Below are 16546 nucleotides of genomic sequence, written 5' to 3'. Positions count from 1 at the left end.
AAATGTATGGCATTCTCCTTTTTCCCTATGAGTGATGGCACCCTATTTCTTACTCAGCAACATGGAGAGGAAGGAAGAAATGGTGGAATTGTGTTGTTTAGTGCCGGGTCGCGTTAACAGCCCACAATGTAGCGTCGGGGAGATTCCTTTTGTCATTCCATTTGTTCTTCTGGCAAACAGTCTCATTTCCCTGTGTGTGTGTGTGTGTGTGTGTGTGTGTGTGTGTGTGTGTGTGTGTGTGTGTGTGTGTGTGTGTGTGTGTGTGTGTGTGTGTGTGTGTGTGTGTGTGTGTGTGTGTGTGTGTGTGTTGTGTGTGTGTGTGTGTGTGTGTGTGTGTGTACGTGTGTGTGTGTGCCCTCTCCATTCCCATCCATCTGTCAAGGTGTCCATTGATCATTATCCGGTGGCCCGGCAACAATTCATACAAATGGGCACCGTTGCCCCTGTAATCAACACTGATAGGTTCAGATAAGCAATCTGACAGCTCATCATAGGGGTTGGGTGGGGGAGGGGGGAGCAAGGCGAGGGCTGCACCTGCTCTGAATGATGCACCCATGATATACATGAAGAGTCAATAAGTCTTTRGATATCTTTCAAGGATTTTATGTAATCTGTCACAAGACATCTATTGGCCCTTCTGAGTACTTGGCCCTTCTGGGTGTTTGTAATTATCTCTGGTCCTCTGTGTGGCCTTATTATCAAAATATATGAAATTATTAAATAAGATGATTACATTTTATCGACTAAGTGAATACCTTTTGGTGTTTAATATGAGGGTTTGGTAACACTTTACTTGACACCAAGCTCATAACATGTTATGGCATGGTCATAACCATGTCATAATATGTCAAAACAGATGAGATAACTTGTCATAATATGGTCGTAACACGTTACACCTGTCGTGACATATATTCAGTGGTGTAAAGTACTTAAGTAAAAATACTTTAAAGTACTACTTAAGTAGTTTTATTTGCGTATCTCTACTTTACTTTACTATTCATATTTTTGCCAACTTTTACTTCACTATATTCCAAATGAAAATAATGTAATCTTTACTCCATACATTTTCCCTGACACCCAAAAGTACTCGTTACAATTTGAATGCTAAGCAGGAAAGGAAAATTGTCAAATGCACACACTTATCAAGAGAACATCCCTYGTCATCCCTACTGCCTCTGAACTGGCGGACTCACTAAACACATATGCTTCGTTTGTAAATTATGTCTGTGCGTTGGTGTGTGCCCCTGGCTATCCGCAAATAAATAAAAAACAAGAAAATGGTGCTGTCTGGTTTGCTTAATATAACGAATTTGAAATAATTTATACTTTTACTTTTGATACTTACGTATATTTTAGCATTTACATTTACTTTTGATACTTAAGTATATATATGTACAGTTGAAGTCGGAAGTTTACATACACCTTAGCCAAATACATTTCAACTCAGTTTTTCACAATTCCAGACATTTAATCCTAGTAAAAATCCCCTGTCTTAGGTCAGTTAGGATCACTACTTTATTTTAAGAATGTGAAATGTCTGCCCACAAATTTTCTATAGGGTTGAGGTTAGGGCTTTGTGATGGCCACTCCAATACCTTGCATTTGCTGTCCTTAAGCCATTTTGCCACAACTTTGGATGTATGGTTAGGGTTGTTGTCTATTRGGAAGACCCATTTGRYKCCAAGCTTTAACTTCCTGACTGATGTCTTGAGATGTTACTTCAATATATCCACATAAMTGTCCTCCTCATGATGCCATCTATTTTGTGAAGTGCACCATTCCCTCCTGCAGCAAAGCAACCCCACAACATGATGCTGCCACCCCCGTGCTTCACGGTTGGGATGGTGTTCTTTGGCTGGCAAGCCTCCCCCTTTTTCCTCAAAACATAACAATGGTCATTATGGCCAAACAGTTCTATTTTTGTTTCATCAGATCAGAGGACATTTCTCCAAAAAGTACAATCTTTGTCCCCATGTGCAGTTGCAAACCGTAGTCTGGCTTTTTTATGGCGATTTTGGAGCAGTGGCTTCTTNCATCGTTCGTGGCCGGTGTTTGCTTGTTTGCAGACTTTTGTACAGCTTTGACAGTGCTACTGTATCTTTTTAGACACGCCAAGACCCAAACGGCGTTCCATAGTATGTATGTCGTGAAGCTAATAGCAGTGACGGTAATACTGTGTAAATCTGGTAGGGCAACATCTGAAAAATAGCGCACTTGGTAGTGTGTACCGGTGCTCGACCAGTCGGCGAAAGCCAACATCACCCAAGACAGAGAATGGTTGATTGTCAAGGGCAATGCATTCCATTATCTTGGCTTTAATGGATTTCACCTTTGAGTTGTCTGGCTGAAATGTTCTTACTCTTTCAAATGACTGCTCGACTTGTTGACTGCTCAATCCACACAACAGACATTGTGGGCTAGGTTAGGAATGCTGTGTTGCGCGTGTAGCGCAACATTTTACGTGGCGTCATTACGTCATGTACCTACGTTATATATGTATGCACGGGTGCTTTGATATCGGTTTTTAACATCGGTGTTAAACTAGACGTCGGGCCGATACCGATGTTGGCATTTTTAGCTAATATCGTCCGATTCCGATATGTTCATCGATATATCATGCATTCCTAGCTGTAACGTAACAAAATGTGGAAAAAGTCAAGGGGTCTGAATACTGTTTGTATTTATATCCATTTTAGAATCAACTGTCAATTAAAATGCTGCAATGCTGTCCTTCTGGAATTTTAAGCCATTATGATGTATTCACTGGAAGCAACCAATGGTGCATCAGGGCTTAAGTGTTATTTACCCCACAACCCTGGTCTCTTGGGGCTTAATGTGCTTGTTATTTACAACCCCCCTCGACATACACACATGCCAACATGCGCGCACACACACAACACACGCTCATTCACAAACCATTTATATATTTTTATAGAATTGCACCAACATTTTGAGTTTTTTATTTTACCTTTATTTAACTAGGCAAGTCAGTTAAGAACAAATTCTTATTTTCAATGACGGCCTACAGGGGAACAGTGGGTTAACTACCTTGTTCAGGGGCAGAACGACAGACCTTTACCTTGTCAGTTTATGAGTGTATGATGCAATGGATGTTGCAGTGTTAAAATGTTGAGTGACAGTTAATTTCTCTAGTATAGAAATTATGTCTTTCTACAATGGAGGAAGTCCTCTTGAAATAAGGAAGTAGTATGATGTGGAAATGGAAGGGTTCTGTTCCATTGGCTCCAATGGAAAGTGAACCTTTTTTGAGAGTGTTTTTATGTGCACATTTCTATGTTTGTATGTGGGTAGACCTCATCTCACTCTCTTTTTCCTTTGATTTCCAGGCGTACAAGAGGAAAACCGAGGCGGCCAAGAAAGAGTACCTGAAAGCCCTTGCCACGTACAGAGCCAGTCTCGTTTCCAAGGTAACGCTTATGACACGCCAGGCTTGCTTAAAGTGATGATGGATTGGATGAAAAATCGCAGCTAATGGTGGGGGAGGGGCTAACAGAGAGTGGAGGTAGGGTGATGCAACAAGACTATAGCATACGAGGGACAATACCTTATTTCCGTAGGTTGGGGGTTGGAGTTGGAGTTGGGGTTGTGGTCGGTGTTGGGACAGTTGTTCTGATAGAGGGAATGTCATACTATTCCCTCCTGTATGCCAAAAGAGCTATTCAGTAAAGAAGCTTGGTTAGAAAGGGCATAGTTTGATGTTATTGGCTGTAGGGCCTGTATGTATGCCCTCTATTTGCATACAATATATTAAGCATTTCTCGGTGAAGTCAACACCTGTTGTATTCGGCGGCATGTCACAAATACTACTTTATTTTATTTTATTTATATATATTTGATTGGGACATTATCTGTAACTGTCTTCATAGGATATATCTTGTCTATGGCTATTCATACAAGACACATGCATGGAACTCTTGGTTTGTTGTTGTTATTGATGCAACCATTGTGTCTTCTGTTGCATTGCTTGGGAATGCACATCCAATTCAACGCTACACATAATTGGGTTTTTGTAGCATTTTTTCAGTGTGACACCTTGCTGCTAATTTAGATGTATGGCATTCTCCTTTTTCCCTATGAGTGATGGCACCCTATTTCTTACTCAGCAACATGGAGAGGAAGGAAGAAATGGTGGAATTGTGTTGTTTAGTGCCGGGTCGCGTTAACAGCCCACAATGTAGCGTCGGGGAGATTCCTTTTGTCATTCCATTTGTTCTTCTGGCAAACAGTCTCATTTCCCTGTGTGTGTGTGTGTGTGTGTGTGTGTGTGTGTGTGTGTGTGTGTGTGTGGCATATTGTGTGTGTGTGTGTGTGTGTGTGTGTGTGTGGTGTGGTGGTGTGTGTGTGTTGTGTGTGTGTGTGTGTGTGTGTGTGTGTGTGTGTGTGTGTGTGTACGTGTGTGTGTGTGCCCTCTCCATTCCCATCCATTTGTCAAGGTGTCCATTGATCATTATCCGGTGGCCCGGCAACAATTCATACAAATGGGCACGGTTGCCCCTGTAATCAACACTGATAGGTTCAGATAAGCAATCTGACAGCTCATCATAGGGGTTGGGTGGGGGAGGGGGGAGCAAGGCGAGGGCTGCACCTGCTCTGAATGATGCACCCATGATATACATGAGAGTCAATAAGTCTTTTGATATCTTTCAAGGATTTTATGTAATCTGTCACAGAGACATCATTGGCCCTTCTGAGTACTTGGCCCTTCTGGGTGTTTGTAATTATCTCTGGTCCTCTGTGTGGCCTTATTATAAAAATATATATGAATTATTAAATAAGATGATTACATTTTATCGACTAAGTGAATACCTTTTGGTGTTTAATATGAGGGTTTTGGTAACACTTTACTTGACACAAGCTCATAACATGTTATGGCATGTGTCATAACCATGTCATAATATGTCAAAACAGATGAGATAACTTGTCATAATATGGTCGTGACAACGTTACCTGTCGTGCATATATTCGTGGTGTATAAGTACTTAAGTAAAAATACTTTAAAGTACTACTTAAGTAGTTTTATTTGCGTATCTCTACTTTACTTTACTATTCATATTTTTGCCAACTTTTACTTCACTATATTCCAAATGAAAATAATGTAATCTTTACTCCATACATTTTCCCTGACACCCAAAAGTACTCGTTACAATTTGAATGCTAAGCAGGAAAGGAAAATTGTCAAATGCACACACTTATCAAGAGAACATCCCTAGTCATCCCTACTGCCTCTGAACTGGCGGACTCACTAAACACATACTTCGTTTGTAAATTATGTCTGGCGTTGGTGTGTGCCCTGGCTATCCGCAAAATAAATAAAAAACAAGAAATGGTGCTGTCTGGTTTGCTTAATATAACGAATTTGAAATAATTTATACTTTTACTTTTGATACTTACGTATATTTTTAGCATTTACATTTACTTTTGATACTTAAGTATATATATGTCAGTTGAAGTCGGAAGTTTACATACACCTTAGCCAAATACATTTCAACTCAGTTTTTCACAATTCCAGACATTTAATCCTAGTAAAAATCCCCTGTCTTAGGTCAGTTAGGATACTACTTTATTTTAAGAATGTGAAATGTCTGCCCACAAATTTTCTATAGGGTTGAGGTTAGGGCTTTGTGATGGCCACTCCAATACTTGCATTTGCTTCCTTACAATTTTGCCACAACTTGGATGTATGGTTAGGGTTGTTGTCTATTTGGAAGACCCATTTGTGCCCAAGCTTTAACTTCCTGACTGATGTCTTGAGATGTTACTTCAATATATCCACATAATTGTCCTCCTCATGATGCCATCTATTTTTGTGAAGTGCACCATTCCCTCCTGCAGCAAAGCAACCCACAACATGATGCTGCCACCCCGTAGTCTATTCACGTTGGGATGGTGTTCTTTGGCTGCAGCCTCCCCCTTTTTCCTCAAACATAACAATGGTCTTATGGCCAAACAGTTCTATTTTTGTTTCATCAGATCAGAGGACATTTCTCCAAAAAGTACAATCTTTTGTCCCCATGTGCAGTTGCAAACCGTAGTCTGGCTTTTTTATGGCGATTTTGGAGCAGTGGCTTCTTCCTTGCTGAGCAACCTTTCAGATTATGTTGATATAGGACTTGTTTTACTGTGGATATAGATACTTTTGTACCTGTTCCTCCAGCATCTTCACAAGGTACTTTGCTGTTGTTCTGGGATTGATTTGCACTTTTCGCACCAAAGTACGTTCATCTCTAGGAGACAGAACGCGTCTCCTTCCTGAGCGGTATGACAGCTGGGTGGTCCCATGGTGTTTATACTTGCGTACTATTGTTTGTACAGATGAACGTGGTACCTTCAGGCGTTTGGAAATTGCTACCAAGGATGAACCAGACTTGTGGAGGTCTACAATTTCTTTTCTGAGGTCTTGGCTGATTTCTTTTGATTTTCCCATGATGTCAAGCAAAGAGGCACTGAGTTTGAAGGTAGGCCTTGAAATACATCCACAGTACACCTCCAATTTACTCCAATTTTGTCAGTTAGCCTATCAGAAGCTTCTAAAGCCATGACATCCTTTTCTGGAATTTTCCAAGCTGTTTAAAGGCACAGTTAACTTAGCTTATGTAAACTTCTGACCCTCTGGAATTGTGATACAGTGAATTATAAGTGAAATAATCTGTCTGTAAACAATTGTTGGTCAAATTACTAGTGTCATGCCCAAAGTGGATGTCCTAACGACTTGCCAAAACTATAGTTTGTTAACAGAATTTTGTGGAGTGGTTGTAAAACGAGTTTTATGACTCCAAATAAGTGTATGTAAACTTCTGACTTCAACTGTGTATATATAATATATATACACACTCATTCCAGCAATTTTAGTGAGCCATCAAAACTATGAAATAACACGTATGGGATCATGTAGTAAACAAAAAACTGTTAAACAAATCAAAATATATTTGAGATTTGAGATTCTTCAAAGTAGCGCCCTTTGCCTTGATGACAGCTTTGCACGCAGTTCCTTGGCTTCTCTTAATCAACCAGCTTCATGAGGTAGTCACCTGGAATGCATTTCAATTAAGAGGTGTGCCTTGTTAAAAGTTATTTTGTGGAATTGCATTCCTTCTTAATGCATTTGAGCCAATCAGTTGTGTTGTGACAAGGTAGGYGTGGTATACAGAAGATAACCCTATTTGGTAAAATACCAATTCCGTATTATAGCAAGAACAGCTCAAATAAATTATTTTTATAGTCATGTTTTTTTTTGTAATATTTTAAATAACTTACAGAAAATACACTTTATGACACTGTCAAGAAGCATTATGACCACCATAATCATATAAACCAGATAGGCCAATTACTTACATAGCCTTATGTCAGTCATCAGTCAATAGGGTGTCTTGTCCTGCTCCTGACATCTGCTCCTGCGTTCATCCCAGTCATCAGCAACAGAGCATTGGGGTAGGTGCATGTCTGACTTCAATATCTGTGCAATTACAATGATCATTTCATATGTTCAATATGGTCAGTTTCAGAAAATGTTATATAACATACACATACTATTGATAGTAGGCTATGGTTTAATTGAATATTTTGCCTTGTGTGGTAGGTTTTGTGGGTTTTGACACTCTTACTGTATGTACTGTAGGTGTCATAACCAGCCATAAAATAATGCAATATATGTCACAACAGGTCCAAATCTATGTGTCATGACAGTGTTATGACCATATTATCACAGGATATGACAAGTTATACCAGCTGTAATGACATATTATGACATGGTTATGACCGTAAAGTAAAGTGTTACTGAGGAGGTAAGCATGAAATTAAAAAATAAAATAAAAATGACACATTTATTTTACTATGTCAGTATGTATTTGTTGTCAAAGTTTTGTCGTCAAACTGATAGCCGTTGTGAAAAAAGTCAATAGTTGGATGAGTTGCAGAGTTAATTAAAAATAATGCCATTGTTGATTAGATGCTCTTTTCATTAATTAGGCTATTTTCTCTTGAACCATATGGTCTATCTACTAGAAATGAATGGACAATATAGACACAGATATAACAAATGTATACTATATATATAATTACTTTTTATGAAGTTATTCAAGCATAAATTATGAAAGTTCCGATAGATTGCCATAGATTTTCTGTTAATTACCAAAATTACTGAAGATTCCTTTAACTATAGGAAACCTTTAGCTTTGCAACCCTGTGCATCACACATGACCCAGCACTACTTGGTCGCATTCATTTGGCACGACACGGAAACGGGTCATAATAGGGAGAGCTTGTCCAAAAAGAAACATTTGTTTTTGTTCAACCTTTTGAAACATTTGCTATGGTGTGTCCTTATGAATAAATCAAATCAAAGTTTATTTGTCACGTGCGCCGAATACAACAGGTGTAGACCTTACAGTGAAATGCTTACTTACAGACTCTAACCAATAGTGCAAAAAAGGTATTAGGTGAACAATAGGTAAGTAAAGAAATAAAACAACAGTAAAAAGACAGGCTATATACAGTAGCGAGGCTATAAAAGTAGCGAGGCTACATACAGACACCGGTTAGTCAGGCTGATTGAGGTAGTATGGTTAAAGTGACTATGCATATATGATGAACAGAGAGTAACAGTAGCGTAAAAGAGGGGTTGGCGGGTGGTGGGTGGCGGGACACAATGCAGGTAGCCCGGTTAGCCAATGTGCGGGAGCACTGATTGGTCGGCCCAATTGAGGTAGTATGTACATGAATGTATATTTAAAGTGACAATGCATATAGGATAAACAGAGAGTAGCAGCAGCGTAAAAAGAGGGGTTGGGGGGGGGCACACAATGCAAATAGTCCGGGTAGCCATTTGATTACCTGTTCAGGAGTCTTATGGCTTGGGGGTAAACACTGTTGAGAAGCCTTTTTGTCCTAGACTTGGCACTCCGGTACCGCTTGCCATGCGGTKGTAGAGAGAACAGTCTATGACTGGGGTGGCTGGGGTCTTTGACKATTTTTAGTGCCTTCCTCTGACAACGCCTGGACCCTGAAAAGGACCCTGAATAACACTGAATGGTGCTATAGGGCCTTTTTCATGTATCAGAGATTTTTTTTTTTNNNNGGGGGGGGTGTCAACAGTATATGAAATCACAACAAAAATGTGAGAGTTTTTATACCTTTACAMCTTTTACAAAATATCCTAACCTTCCTACTTCCTACATCCTCTTTGTTTTGTGTTTCTCCCCTCCAGCCCTACAATGACCCTGTCGAACCAAAAAGCTCCCAAAGCAGCCAGCCCTCCCACATGCTGCCCCCCAAGCAGCCCCTGTACAGCGTGCCCCCGCAGGCCTCCTCCCCCTACGGTCTGGGCCCGGGCTCCTTCCCCRTGTCGGACCTGCAGAGCTTCGCCGGGCCGCCCCACCACGCCCTGGCCCGGACCCTCAGCCAATCCCAGATGCTGTCGCCCAGCATGAGTGCCTCACCCCCCTCCCCCTTCCAGATCAGCCCGCCCCTCCACCCCTCCCAGCTCGCCCTGCACCAGAGTTCCCTGCGCATGCAGCAGGTCCAGTCGCACTCAATGGGGCTCCAGGGGTCTCTGCACTCACCTCCTCTCGGCCAACAGGTTAGTCCAATCTCTGTTCTCCAGCATTCAGCCCTGCTTGGCCATTCAGAGTTGTGGGGAAACAAGTTGAGCATTGCCCCCATGCAGTAGACGTGAACGTCATGCTACTGGGAAGCCCACCAACCAAATTCGAGCATTTGAAGTGGTAGCGTTTTTTAACAGAGCACTCCTTTGTTTTGTCTTCTGCTCCAGGGGTTCTCTCACATTCAGGATTACCAGAACAGTGTGGGGGGGTCCCAGTCCCCGGGGGCACCCAACCCAGGGCATGGACAGAACCCAGACTGGGACGGCGAGTACTGCAACCGGGACTGTGGGCCCAACCATTGCAGGTGAGCATGCCCTGATACCCTACTGGGATGAGTAAGTCTTATCAACAGTCCTTTGCCAGAGTGAAGCTGAGGGTGTCCTAAATTGGACACTACTGTTTCTTCAAAAGCCATAGTAGTGAAATAACACTTTTCCCTACACTGGGAAAATGTGACTCACAGTTGCTATTCTGATGAAATCAACAGTATGATTTACCGCGTTGGTGCAATTTTCACAAGTTCATGGTAACTCTTAGTACAAAACATATCAAAAAGGCATTTGTTTCAAAACTCTAAGCACCAAAACATCATAAACCCACTTTTTCACCAAAGTGTTTCACATTGCAATACATTTTTATATARAAAGTAATTGCCTTTCACAATGCAATGCTCACAGTACTTATGATTCTCTCATCTTTTGTTAAAAGTTATTTTACTAATACTAAATCTGACTGCTCTTAATTGATCACTTAAACATTTGGTAAACCTAGAGATTTTACATGTAAACTGGTTTGTCTACTACAGATTTTTGAGGACTACATAATGAACYTTTATGTCTGTAAAGTAGAAACATAGAAAGTTATGTACTACTATGATGATGACTTATGATTTTACTTCAGTACATTTTTACAAAATCAGAGATGTATTGTATGTAACAAATCAATTCAAAGTTTATTGGTTGTGTATACATATTAACAGGTGCAGCTAAATGTGACCCCAGTGGAAATCGAACCAAAAACTGGTGTTGCTAGTGCCATGTGCTTATAAACTGAGCCATGTTCAGTACTACTACAATATTTATGTAGAATACAATACATGGAAGATGTATTATTGCCATCCCCATGAGCGTAACACCCTCCTTCAGGCCATGGATGAGGCATGCAATAATTAGTTTTTAGTTCCTACAGTGCAGTAATACAATATCAATACACAAATAATCCATTAAGTCCAAAACAGTAAACATGTATTGAAAATGAAGTTGCTTGATGGTTGGGGGGTTCACACTGCTTTAGAAGGCCAGTATCCCGGAGTTCCCTCTTCACTGTTGACGTTGAGACTGGTGTTTTGCGGGTACTATTTAATGAAGCTGCCAGTTGAGGACTTGAGTGTTACGTACGCCTCTAGGAAGAGGGAACGCAACACCCTGCTACAACTCAACTCCCCATGAAGTGAAAGAGGTATGGGACTGTGGGTGCGAGTAAGGATGACAAAGGCAGAGAGTGGTACCYTTTACAAGGAATTTATTCCATCACATGTAATTTGGGGGAAAAGGGGCTGGACAGAACCAAAGCAAAGAAAGTAAATATCAAAGCCCCCTCTTCTACCTAACCTGCCTACCCACTACTTACCTAACTTATCACCACCTGGTGCACTAACCAATATACAGGGGGTGGTCCACCCAGGTCTTACCTAGTGTGCCTAGACAGTGAATATACTACAGGTATATGTATGCCCGCGGGCCTCTTGCCTAAGCACTCCCTAGGTGCCTTCCCCTTCCCCCCTGGGAACAAATGAAACTATTAAAAACAATTTCACAAACAAACTGAGAACAGGACATCAAATAAGCTCTGACTGAGCAACAACTAACATAGGCAGTTTTGGTATGTACTGTCTCACTCTCAGCAACAACCAACATATGATATAACCATCAGCCTTTTCCCTCAGTAATCATCTCACACAGTACATACCAAATCTGTTAGCGACAACCAACATGATATGACCCTCAGCCATCAGCCTCCTCTCTCAGCAATCATCTCCCTTCTGCGCAACAGAACACTGGTTTATATAGCTTCAGAAGGAGTTGGTAATTGAAGACAGCTGCGTCCTGACGAGGGGGCGGGGTCAGCTCTCCAATTATCAATGGGGGCCYACCAATCAGCTGCTTGGGGAGAATTTCAGGAAACCATTTCCTGAAATACATACATGCAAATACACAAACCACAACACAGAAACTGGGGAATGTAACAGTGAGGCGTCTGTTTCTCAAACTAGACACTCTAATGTWCTTGTCCTCTTGCTCAGTTGTGCACCGGGGCCTCCCACTCCACTTTCTTTTCTGGTTAGAGCCACTTTGCGCTGTTCTGTTAGAGCCAGTTTGCGCTGTTGTACGAGATCTTCAGTTTCTTGGTAGTTTCCCGCATGGAATAGCCTTCATTTCTCAGAACAAGAATAGACTGACGAGTTTCAGAAGAAAGGTATTTGTTTCTGGCCATTTTTAGCCTGTAATCGAACCCACAAATGCTGATGCTCCAGATACTCAACTAGTCTAAAGAAGGCCAGTTGTATTGCTTCTTTATTCAGACCAACAGTTTTCAGCTGTGCTAACATAATTGCAGAAGTGTTTTTTAATGATTAATTAGCCTTTTAAAATGATAAACTTGGATTAGCTAACACAATGTGCCATTGGAACACAGGAGTGATAGTTTCTGATAATGGGCCTCTGTACACCTATGTAGATATTCCAGCTACTATAGTCATATACAACATTAACAATGTCTACACTGTATTTCTGATCAATTTGATGTTATTTTAATGGACAACAAAATGTGCTTTTCTTTCAAAAACAAGGACATTTCTAAGTGACCCAAACTTTTGAACGGTAGTGTATGTCAGACTTGGATTCACCATGCAAAAAGGGTTTTCCCCAGGTGCGTGAACAATGAGGATATTTACTGCGATTTTGACGAGAACCTATGACCAAATGCTAAAGACAGGCTTGATGCAAGCTAGTGCCTTTAATTTCTTTCATTTAATTATATTGTGAAAGATGTCTTCGATGATCACACCTTTGATCACACATGGGATAGAAATTATGAAAATGTGATGTTCAATCATTTTTAAATAGGGAGTGCAAGTGTATTGCCTAATGTGAAAACAGTTTAATGTACTGTKGTTTATGGTACTGTAGCATACCACATTCAAAGGGCAATTTTGCTATTGGATTAACTGGTTGTTAAAATAACTCAATTGAGAAGGTATCATTATGTTGTGTTTTGGTGATTAAACCAATGTATTCATTATATTTCAGAGTAAACATATTTTGGATCAATGGTTGTGTGGTGAAAGATGTCTACAGACAAATGAATGCACAATGAAAGTTTTAAATGTAAGACTGACTGCGTTACAAGTGTTACCAGTTTGGAGTTTTGTACTACTAATTCACAACATACTTTAAAAAAAAAAGTAGCTCCGTATTTGATATAATAATTGCATCACTGACCGGCAACAGTTTGTCCTWCTGAAAACCACTGGTGAGGGTGTGTGGCTGTCACAAAAGGTGTCCTTCAGGGGTCAATATTGATTCCACTCCTCTTCACAATTTACCTCCCTCCCTTGGACAAGATCATGCAACATCACTATGTTCATTCACTTCAACTGCTATGCTATGCTTCCACTGCTATGCACAGCTCTCCTTCTCTGCCAAATAAATAGTACTGAATAGAATAAATATATGTTTTTTGAGTGGCATTCAATTCATTGGATTTTGACGCCATCTTCTCCGTGTTCTTMTCATCAGCAGTGGCATGGGAGCTCGGGACAAGCCTCTCTACCTCACTTGAAGCTTAAGGACCTCCAAAAGTCAAGACTCCAGGGAGTTTACCAATGTTCATTAACAACAACGTCAATGTATCTTTCTCCTCCTTGTTTTTTTCTGAAGGATTTTTAAAATCCCAAAGACTGCTACTACTTCACATATTTGCCAAGCACTTAGACTGGACAGGAGCCTTGCTTCTTTTTGCCATGAATGTTCCATTTTGTGGGTGGTTATGCTTCAAGCGCACGTCAACATACTGTACACGAAGACTAAAAAATGTCTTCTGGCTTTGTTTTGACATTTTCAAAGTGTTWAATTTTTCTCCTCTTTTGCTTTTCCTTTGGTCTTACTCAGTTTTGCCATGTACTGCCCACTTTTGGGAGAAACAATGCTGTAAGCATATTCATTGTAGGGGTCTATGTTAAGATTCTCATACAGGACCCTAGAACCTAGTCACCTCACGAAGGGAGGATCTATTTCAGCAAAGACAGACACCCCCTAAAATAAAGCAAAAACACAAAGTGAAATTAGAAAAAGACAACATCCTTACGTCAACCCAGCTCTAATTAAGAGCTTTCCCCTTTTTTTCAAAGTGATTGTAAATATCTACCAAGATGGAACCTGCCCCCCAAAGCCTAGATGTGTGTATCTAGCCACAGTCCCTTGCTTTTTTCTTATATTTTTTTTACATTATTTTGTTTGGTTATGTGATTTTTGTGCGAGCTGGATTCAGTGAGGGAATACACACACTAAATCTTGTGTTAAAGCTCTGTTCACTGGTCTTGCTACTTTCTAGCCTGTCCTCAGGATGTGACTGGACTGAAGAGGTCAAAGGTGAAACCTCTTCCTTAGTTTAAACCTCTCCTGGTCCAGCGGACCACCCCCCCCCACACACCCCAGCACCACTTGTATAGGTGAAATAAAAAAATTGTTGCTAAATGTGAAATGTTACTAAAGATAAAAGCATAACAGTGGGTTTTAAAGTTTTTGACTAGTTTTATTAGGTGTTTTAGAAATTGTGTTGAATTCATCTTTACACTTTTTTGTGAAAAAATGTCATTAAAAAAAAAAATGTTTTTCACTGTAGCACAATTTAAGTTTATAAGGAATGGTCACTGGTAGATATTTCATTTGTGTACAAACCTGCGAAATGTACTTTTAATTGTAAAGCCAGCGATGAAAGAACCCATTTAGTTTTATTGAATAACATGTTTATGGACGCAATATGGTCATTCTATTTCAATCGATTGACTGGTTTCACATATTTATGAATGATATGAAGTAACGTTTTGGCTTGTTTTCATCAGGGTGCATAATTATTATTATTATTATTATTCCATGGTAATTTGAATTATTATTATTTGTACATCACTTGTTGCTGGTGCATTGGCTTTTTGCCAGCATTTGGTTCATTTTGTGTGGCGATGCTTCTTTTGTTTTCTTTTGTCAGTAATAAAATGTAAGTGGAAAATAAACTCTGTCTCTGTTTATTTTGACTTGTTCTTAGGGGGTTTATCACGTTTATATGGTGAGGCTAGCGAGTGGACGGCTACTTCCTCTCAAGGCTTGGCTGCCTCACGTAATAGGCTGAGCCAAATTCTTCACCCTGCTTGAAAACTCCATTTACACACTTTCTCTCAAGATTTTTTACAATGGTGGAAACTTCTTACAACCAATTCTTAAAGTATACCAATCATGTACAGTTTTATGTGCAAACTGTATATCAGTTATTTAGCTGCTAGTTGGCTGAACCAATGTAGACATATATGTTCACACAGCATGTTTTCATTTTCATCAGGTTAGACTATGAAGATAAGAAGACTATGAGAGTTAATGCAGTGTGCGCTGTACTGCTAGGCCTACCTGAAAATGAAGGGAAAAAAACACTTCTGAATTTCACAGTTGGATTAGAGGTAGAATCTTTTTTGAATCTATCATCCCTCCTCTCTCTCTCTCTCTCTCTCTCTCTCTCTCTCTCTCTCTCTCTCTCTCTCTCTCTCTCTCTCTCTCTCCCTCTCCTGTCTCTTATACACATCTAGATGTGTATAAGAGACAGACACAATAGTGCCCTCTAGTGTTAGCGTGAAACATGTTTTTAAACAATAACTGCTGTAAAACGAATGTTTCCGAATCCTTAACAGGGACAATTCGATTTCACTAGGAATTGATCCCAAAATGCTCATGTTGTTAATTGTTTTCAGAGACTAAAGTGTGGATTGCAGTCACTCCTTGTCTATAGACTGCTTTCAAGGTAAAGAAACAAATATCTAAATATGGAAAATCGCTGAACTATCCATTTAATCGTGTCTGACAAAATGTCTGTATAAAATAGAAAGCAGGAAATATCATGCATTTCTTAGCAGCTACATCAAAAAACATTTAGCATTAAAGGCAGCATTAGGGAAATTAAAATGAAAAAATATATATTTACATTTCATTTCAGTCATGAATCCTCACGTAGTTCAGACGACAGCAGTGATGCTGTACAAAGATTCTGAATAGCACTGAATGAAAACATGTTTACTGAAAACATGTTTACTATACAGTATCAGGTATATGGACTGCATAAAGTTTCATTTTTCGTTCCCGTTGAAGTTTCTCAGATTTATTAACAGATTATTTTAACACACACAACATAATATTTGTTTCTACATATTTCATCGTTCCAACGTTTCTCACCTATAGGGGAAACAAGGATAAAAAATATCACATCTCCAATTGAAATTGATTGATTTTTAAGGTGAGGTGAGTGATTAGGATCAAATGACAGTAGYTTTACTGTACCTCCAGAGTTCATCATCATGCAAGGCTCTCTCTTGCCATTGTAATTGTTGGGTTCTCCTGTGTGCCAGCTAGTGTAATCCAATCTTGACCCGTCACTGCAAAGCCACACCCAGTTCTGTAGGAAACATTTAATTTATTCAACCAGAGCAGATGGGAATCTCTTTAAAGCCACAAAATTAGGCTCCGTACACACTCAAGTTGTACAACTGATGTACAATGCATTTGGCAATGGCTGTGATACAATTAATAGTTTTTTGGAAACTACACAAGCTTTGTGAAGACACCAGATAATGGTTGTGTAATAATTTCTGTACATACAAACTCTAT

General features: G+C 39.9%; 1 protein-coding gene across 2 annotated transcripts in view; it reads left to right on the top strand.

Annotated features, from left to right (window-relative positions):
* The window catches only part of LOC111977000 (TOX high mobility group box family member 2-like), a 154012-nt gene extending 139102 nt beyond the window's left edge, over nucleotides 1–14910 (top strand). For both annotated transcript variants that reach the window (XM_024006232.1, XM_024006231.1), the window contains 4 exons: nucleotides 3348–3428; nucleotides 9224–9595; nucleotides 9788–9924; nucleotides 13418–14910. In XM_024006232.1, coding sequence (XP_023862000.1) covers nucleotides 3348–3428; nucleotides 9224–9595; nucleotides 9788–9924; nucleotides 13418–13460 — 633 coding nt within the window. In that variant the 3' untranslated portion in view covers nucleotides 13461–14910. The remainder of the gene's footprint in view (nucleotides 1–3347; nucleotides 3429–9223; nucleotides 9596–9787; nucleotides 9925–13417) is intronic.
* Nucleotides 14911–16546: the final 1636 nt, after the last annotated feature.

This window comes from Salvelinus sp. IW2-2015, linkage group LG17 (genome assembly GCF_002910315.2).
Source record: "Salvelinus sp. IW2-2015 linkage group LG17, ASM291031v2, whole genome shotgun sequence".
Taxonomy (NCBI): domain Eukaryota; kingdom Metazoa; phylum Chordata; class Actinopteri; order Salmoniformes; family Salmonidae; genus Salvelinus; species Salvelinus sp. IW2-2015.
The sequence above is the reverse complement of the archived record's forward strand: the minus strand, read 5'-3'. Positions and strand labels throughout refer to the sequence as shown.